The sequence below is a fragment of the Phaseolus vulgaris genome, chromosome 3, assembly GCF_000499845.2.
Source record: "Phaseolus vulgaris cultivar G19833 chromosome 3, P. vulgaris v2.0, whole genome shotgun sequence".
Lineage (NCBI taxonomy): Eukaryota > Viridiplantae > Streptophyta > Magnoliopsida > Fabales > Fabaceae > Phaseolus > Phaseolus vulgaris.
Genome location: NC_023757.2, coordinates 14,321,355 through 14,329,444, shown reverse-complemented (window position 1 = coordinate 14,329,444; position 8,090 = coordinate 14,321,355). Strand labels below are relative to the sequence as shown.

Sequence of the window (8,090 nt, the reverse complement as noted above, 5' to 3'; positions counted from 1 at the left end):
TTACTACAAGTATACTACTCATCTCATCTTCATTCTTAACTCCCTTATGAGTTAAGATTATAAAATAGCTTGATCCTTCCTTCAGTTCAGATCACACTTATTAAGTAGACATAAATTCTGACTCACTGGAATTTGGAAACACTATCTTCTGCTGACCACAATATATGAGAATGTAATTGGCAGATAGCAAATCCATTCCTAGAATAACATCCAATTCGTCTCCTACATACTTGACATAAAGGAGTATGTCGATTCTGAATCACACAATGCTTTAAAAAAATCATATCAACTAAACAACATCCATCTTGTGGGAAACTTTTGATCCTATCCAAGTAATTTCTCTATCGGTTGCCTTTCAACAATTTTCTTTGTCTAATTGTAACCTAACACAATTAAGATATCCCTTCTTTTTATTTATTTATTTTTTTCAAAATCATTGATACCTCTCAATATGGTATAATCAACCTGTAAACTTCTTCTCCACCAATTCTCAAATTTCCTTTAAAGCTTTATTGTTCAATTAGAGCCATTTTATGCTGTGTTATTGATACTAACATATTCCAAGCTCCAAATCAAATAAGATTCCTACTTTCATCTTGAAACTTAATTCTGGTACTTCCTATTGAAACACGTGCTTAATTAAATCTTCAAGATATTGCTCTTCATAACTTATATATTTCTGAAACTAAGCCATGGCACAACTAAATCTAACTTGCAACTTGCTCCACACTTGTTGAGCAACTATCCATTGTATTTCCTATAGATTTTGAAACTACTGTCTTCTATTCCTACAACTATAATAATGAAATCAATAAAGAATCAATTCATTCTGAAGATAACATCTAGATCTTACAAAACAAGCGTCTCAAAATTATCTAGAACTTGAGTTTATCAACCAAATCATAATACTTATTGTACCGGCCCATCCACGGGCGTTGACCAAAGTCAACATAGTGAGACCCATCAGGGGCGCCATGAAGTGAGCAAGGGAGTTGACCGACCTCGGGCGATTGACCGGCCTCGGACGTTGACCGGCCTCGGATGTTGACCGGGTTTTGTACCAAGAATGTACCTATGCCTGAATGGTGTCACCCCCCGATACCCACAGGTAGGAATGACCGTGGAGGGGGCGGCACAGTAGGGGCGTGGAGGCCTCGGGCCTCGGCACCCCACACAGTAATGATAGACGAGAAAGGTGGCTTCCAAGCCACACCCCCAGTTCCAGTAGGGAGAGACCTAACTCACGAGGGATCCGTGCATGAGGTGTGTGGACGCGACAGTACGCGCCACCGTTGGAAAGCCACTGGGACAGAGACGACCCATGGAAGGGTCACGTCCCAGGGGGTGATCTGCATGCATGGCATGTGAGGAAGGCGGAAGTACTCCCAGGGCGAATGACTAGGAGCTTGGGAGCATGAGTTGGCACCCAAGCAGTCATCCCCGCGCAGCATGCACTCCAGTAGAGTTACCTTGCACACTGGGATTTCCCTAGGTTTGGGCTACAATGTCGCGAGGTACCACGCACGGGCAGGCATAAGTCAGAGGCAGACACGTGGCAAAAACACGGGCAAAGGTATATAAGGCTTTGCTACAAACAGGTTAAGGTACATTTCCACACTTTACACACAAGTGAACTGAGAGCGAGAGAATTCAGTTACGCATTTTTCTGAGCACTGAGTTAGTGGTGTTCCGCGACGGGAAGTGTTACGGTGTTTTCTGCCATAACTGACTTAAGCGTCGAAGTGCAAACGGCCGCGAGGGCGCCCATTTGTCTCTCTGTTTCAGGTATTCACGGCGGCGAAGGGTGAAGTTGGAACGGAAGCAAAGGAGTCCTTGAAACGCAGTTCGTAGATACGCACGAAAGGTGATCCAAGTCAACCGGCAGGAACACTTATAATAAAAAGTATTACACCAAAATAATTATTGGTGTAAAACTATTAATCTAAAAGACAACTTTCAATTAAATACATAAACACTTAATAAAATGAAATAAATCACACAAGAATTTAATATAATCTCAACTTCAAACTTTTATAATTAAGATAGAGAATCATCTCAATTTAGTTATGATTGTGCACCCTCACTACTTTATCAAGATCCTTTCATTCTTAATACTAAAACTTTCATTTAGAACATACATTTACTATAGCACAAACAAGATTTCAGAAACTTTTAAAAACAAACAATTTGAAAACCTTTCACTATATCTTTAATTAAGACTCCAACAATTATTTATAAGCAAAAGAAACACAATGAACTCACTACCCTCAGGTCATCCTAAGGATGAATTGCTCTGATACCAAATGTAACATCCCTATATTTTTCCATATCTAAAAAAAAATATAATTTGTATAAAATATTAAAATGAATATATAAACATAATAAAAAAAAATCTCCACAACTTTTTCTTAAAATGTTTCAAAATATATCTCGCTTCATAAAACTTTAAATATTTACAAAAAACATTAAAAAAATTGTTCAAAAAGAAATAAAATATTTCCATCATCCAGCTTCTCACTAAGGAACTCTATCACCTGTAACATCATCTGCTCCCGTGTAAATACACGATCATCATAGATAAAGAAACAACACAAACAAATAACAAGGTAAGCTAGCTATATAAAACAAAATTCTATAAAATTTCAATTTGAAATTAATAAACATAAATCACCAAGTCTCATACAAATTCTCAAATCATCAAGTGTCTATTAAATTTCAATATTCATCTTTCACATGTCAGACGTCCACTGTCTCATATCACATAGACACTTTAATCTACTTCCGGAAGACTCGTGTATTGAAATTAGAATCCAGAGACCTGCACCTGTCATACTACTGTTGTGAAACCCACAAAGTCATGCGCATAATTATCTCAATATCTCATCATCTCATCATCTTCATATGACAAATCCATTTGATCCGCTCTAATCAGTTCTTTCAAACCTCAGACTCAGCCAAATGGACCTCCTTCGAATCTCACCAACTAAATAACTTCATCTATGTGATTTCATTATATCAGTAGAGTCAGGATCGTCTCATTCACAGGACACTCACAAATCAATACACCTTAATAACAATCTCAACACGGTATTTTCTTTCCTGAAAATACTATGTCTTGATATTATTTTCACATCATTGCACACTTCATTTAATACATCAATGCACCATTCAATCATAACATATAATTTAAACTTTCTAACCATCCAAATATATCCAAAAAGTTATTTAACAATAATAATCCAAACTAAACTATGCTAAAATAATAATAATAGTAATATATATATGTATATATAATTGGATTGATCGAAAATATTTTAGTGTCAGCTAAATGACACCAGAGTACATCCAATACTTTTGGATTGATTGAAAAGAGTTTAGTTTGATCTAAATTACATCAGAGAGCACCCAGAAATTTTTGGATTGAACGAAAAGAGTTTAGTTTGATCTAAATTACACCAGAGAGCACCCAAAATAACAAAGTCCCTGCTATAGCTTAAATTACTCTAAATCAACATCAAACAACCAATACTTAACAACATTATAATTGTATAACAGCAACCATATATCAAATTTCACATTCAAATCTCAGTCAATTTCTAATATACTTAAAACAAACAATCCTGGAAGAAAGTTTGAGACTGGTGACCATGTCACCCCCACATCCAGATCTTCTAGCCTAGTGTTTATTAGAAATTAAGGCTAGTTTCCCTTACCTGAAATTTAGCAGATATTCGCTAAGAGCTCCAAATCCACCAAGAACTTAAAGGTAACTTAACTTGCACCACAGAGTCCTAATAAAAATCTAACTATATCATTAGGATTTTAAGCTAACAGAGATTAACCCTGAAGCTAAAAGGGTCACATGCAAAGCAAAGACAAAAACAACCTAACAAGTTCAAAATTTGACTAAAAGACAAGGGCAAAAATGAACTTACTCTATTAGAGATTCTGATCAGGCAGTCTTGTAGTATTCATTGTCAAGAGTCTGATAGTGAACTCTGATCATCGAACTAATGAGCGAGGAAGACAAAATCTTGGAGAGAAAGGATAGGAAAGGAAAAAGAACTTTTTAGAGAAATGGTGGTTCTTTTTAAAATAAAATTGAATAACAAAATTTCTATTTATATGTTTTTTTAAATTTAATAATAAAATATTCAGGTGTCATTTTAGTTGTACCACTTCTTCCTCTAAGACTATTTTTCTTGATCCTTACAATTATTACTTTAGTCATTAATAATTATTCTAAATTGTTAACAATAAGTTTTTACATCATCAATTTCAATATTAAATGAATATTTACAGTATTAACTTAAGTCAATAATTTAAATTTATTAGTTAAATTTATAAATATTATTATCAATGATTATTCTTACAATGATTTATGTTAACAAGATGTATTCTAATTGTCATATAATTAAGTTAAAAATTAATTATGTTTAACAAAAAAAATGGCCTTGTAATAAACTTTTTAATAAACTAGTTCAATATAATTACATGTTCTTCAAACAAAATATTTAAATTTACAATTTCTTGATAATAATAATAATAATGATAATCAATTCTTTAAATGTTTAATAATAAATTACTTTTAATATTAATGCAATATCATAAAATTACTACTAAATTTTAATGCATAGTTATAATATAATGAAAATGGTTTTAATATTAACAATGAATATATAATATTGAATCTTAATATAATAATAAAGTAGTATTATTAACTTATATTTATTATTTATTTTAATATATTTTCAAATTTGATATTGTATAATTATTTTAAAATCCTTTATTTTAAAATCCTTTATTGTATAATAATAAAGTAGTATTATTAACTTAAATTTATTATTTATTTTAATATATTTTCAAATTTGATATTGTATAATTATTTTAAAATCCTTTTTTTGTTAAAATAAAAGAAAAAGCGTATTAGAATTAAATTCATACGAAGCCGAATTATAACTAGTTTTCAGAAATGGAGAGTGAAAATGAGATATGTACAAAACGAAATCCTAAAAGTAAAATATGTCAACAATAATTCTGTCGATAATGCTAAAACCTTTACATTACAGCCCTTAAAAACAGTGTCGATATCTCTCGTTAAAATTCATTAAATCTTAAAAACCTGATTACTATTCAGTAATTTGTTGGAAACGGCATCCTTGACTTAATCCAGAGAAGAAAACAGTGCTCCGATTCACTTCTCAATCGAGCATACAAAACTCACTTTCTTCGAACAGACAACTATTCATGTAAAACTGTACGTCAGATTTGCCTATAAACGTGGCTTGTATATCGGGGTGGCTTCAACCATTAAAATACACAGATGCATACCCCCACCCCAAGGAGCAATGAACTCAAGTTTGCAGCAGCCCAGGAGTCTATGCTTAAACTTATTACAAACTTAAGGGGCCATGGCGCTTCTTTTTTTTTCTCCTTGTTGGTATGAACAGGTTGTGATTATGTATGGTTTTTCTTGATATTGAACATTCTAAACTGGAGCACTTTGGTCTCTCTTCAACCCTGAGAAAAACAACATGAGCAAACTCGAGGCAGTAAAGGGTGGGAATTGAAAGTCCCAAAAATTAACATTAAAAAGTGTGGTTTTGTTACTGATCATTCCCAAGTGTTACCCATGAACCAGGGGGCTAATTTCAGAACAAGAGACAACTCAACAATTCACAGAACAAACCAGTTTCAGCAGTATACCGTGTCCTCTAATTTTGCTCGCTCACAACGTCAATTTGAACCCCTTAGACAGGAAGTCATCCCTGCGAAAAAACTGTAGTAAGTACAACAGCATCATCACAGAAAGACGATGAGCGTTGAAAAATCAAATTGGCCCACCGATCCAAGTGTGAATCAGATTAAACTTTAGGGTAATTCCACAAATAGACAAAGATCTCCGAGACTCTCCCGAGGTTTTTTTTAAATAAGATACATTACATACATACCATGAATTTTTAAAAGTCCATCCACAGTCCAACCTCGAAAATAATTAATTTCAACAAAACGAAAAACACTATAATGCATGCGAAATTTAATTTAAATAGATTCACCTGCCTAAATTGAGAAAAGTTACTGAGTCATCAAATCAAATCTGACAACACTTAATAACTTTGTCAATAATTTCACCTGTCATGAGAGGTGGACTTGGTTCAAGTTATAGTCAACTCACTACTAGACAGAGTCAGCCACGGATACAATACATAATAAAATTAAAATTAAAAAAAAAAACTTCCATAGCCACAAGCCCCTTTGTTTCTGAATGTGACAATTTATTTTGTTGGAGACAAAAAGCAATTAGCATTGGTACCTTTTCTTCCTATTCTTCAGGTGGCCCAGTCCCTGCATCTCGCTCTCGTCACGGACGTTCAGTAGAGTGGGTGGGAGAAGGCTTTCAACGCAAACTGTGCCTTCAATGGAGTTTCCAATTCCGGGTATTTTAACGAAACTCACATCGCCATTTCTGAGGTTATACCAACAGAGCTTACTACGGTTCTGTTCAAGCAAAACCCTGCCTCTGTCCAAAAGCAAAGGCCTCACAGATTTTAATTTTGGCAATCCAATTTGAAGATGGTCCTGCGTTAAGGTAAACAGTTTCTCCCACGAATCTGTGGATCTGTACACTCTCATAACCCATATGTCAAATCCGCTTCCCCTGTTCTCCACCAGGCAAAGACACCCTCCCAACAGAGCCACCTCCATATCGAAATTTCCCTTCACAGTTACAGGAAGCTCAACTTCACGGAAGATCTCGCGCGTGAGGTCAAAGGCAACTATGAGATCGGGTTGGTCAGGTTCGAGTTTGCGAGTGACGATCCAGTGAAGGGCCCCGCCGACCATGACGCCCATGGTCCGCGCGCAGCAGAGGGCGTAGGGCATGCTGGGAAGATTTTTCCAGGCGTCGGATTTGAGGGTGTAAAGTTGGACCTGGGAATCGAAGGTGCGGTTGTGGAGATCCACAAAGTAGGTAATGCTGACGAGCTTGTAGTCGTTGGAGGCAGCATCATGGCCGAAGCCGTGGACGCGGGCTGCGAAGAGGGAGGAGTCGGGGCGGTGGAAGCGGTCAGCGGGAAGAATCCGGTGCTTGCGGAGGTTAGGGTTCCAGAGGGCGATGTCGTCGGCGATGTTGGATATACAGAGGAGGCCGTTGCAGGAACCGAGGACCTTGATGCTGTTGCTGTAGCACATGAGCGGGTGAGTGATTTCAAGGGGTTTCTCGAGGGATTGAAGGTCGAGGGTGTAGAGGTGGGAGCGGTGACGGAGAATGAGGGTGGTGTGGGATTTGCAGAGGTGGAATAGGATGAAGTGGGTGGTGTCGATGAGGGAGCGCCACCACTTGCAGGTGGTGCGGAGCCGCAGCACTGACTTCACAGGCAGACGGGAGAGGATTTCGGTGATTACTTCCACCGGAAGAGTTGCCATCACTGGAATTGCATGAATCCGCGGAATTGATTCCTATTGATGCCACTTGATTCTCATGAATTGGGATTGATTTTCTGTATTTTGCTGTTGCTAGGGTTTGCTTCTCGCTAAATCTTTGAGAGACACACCGTCACCAACACCAATCCTGTAACATACCTTTACCACAAACTGCGATGTTTTTTTTTACAATAATATCCAAAATTATTTTTTTTGCACCCAACTAAACCACCATTCCAATTACTTACATGGATTAACCACCACCCAATTTAACCACTTAGTTTATTACACCATCAATTTATAATTCGCTTCGTGTAAACCCCAATTCTAAACGGTTTTTCTATTATAGTTAAATTCTTATTTATTTTTTTTCTAAAATAATAATTTTTGTTCTAAAAAACCTGAAATAGGTATATTTTAAAATGTAATTTGCAGTTGTTAGCAGGAAATTATTTGTAAATTTCGTGTGAAATAATTTTTTTCTAAATTTTTTAAAAACGCTAAAATATGCTTTCATAAATTGATTTTGGTTAATATATGGTTCAGAATATATTTAATTTACTAATAAAAGTTGTTGATGTTGTGACAATTAATACAATCAAGGAATGAAACATGGAGTAATCATGGAAGAGCATGAATATGAGTATGCTCTAACTAAAAATAAATAA

At 35.7% G+C, this 8,090-nt stretch overlaps 1 protein-coding gene across 3 annotated transcripts; it reads right to left on the bottom strand.

Moving 5' to 3' along the window:
* Nucleotides 1-4,993: 4,993 nt before the first annotated feature.
* LOC137806758 (F-box protein CPR1-like) lies at nt 4,994-7,862 on the bottom strand. 3 transcript variants are annotated; one of them, XM_068607027.1, is made up of 3 exons: nt 6,314-7,862; nt 5,690-5,768; nt 4,994-5,520 (listed from the first exon to the last, which is right to left on the bottom strand). In XM_068607027.1, exons 1-2 carry the CDS (start codon nt 7,423-7,425, stop codon nt 5,729-5,731), a joined length of 1,152 nt encoding a protein of 383 aa, XP_068463128.1. In that variant the 5' UTR covers nt 7,426-7,862; the 3' UTR covers nt 4,994-5,520; nt 5,690-5,728. The 3 variants fall into 3 exon arrangements, with proteins under 3 accessions (XP_068463128.1, XP_068463127.1, XP_068463126.1); XM_068607026.1 differs by having other exon boundaries at nt 5,707-5,768; XM_068607025.1 differs by having other exon boundaries at nt 4,994-5,768.
* Between the last annotated feature and the right edge of the window lie 228 nt (nt 7,863-8,090).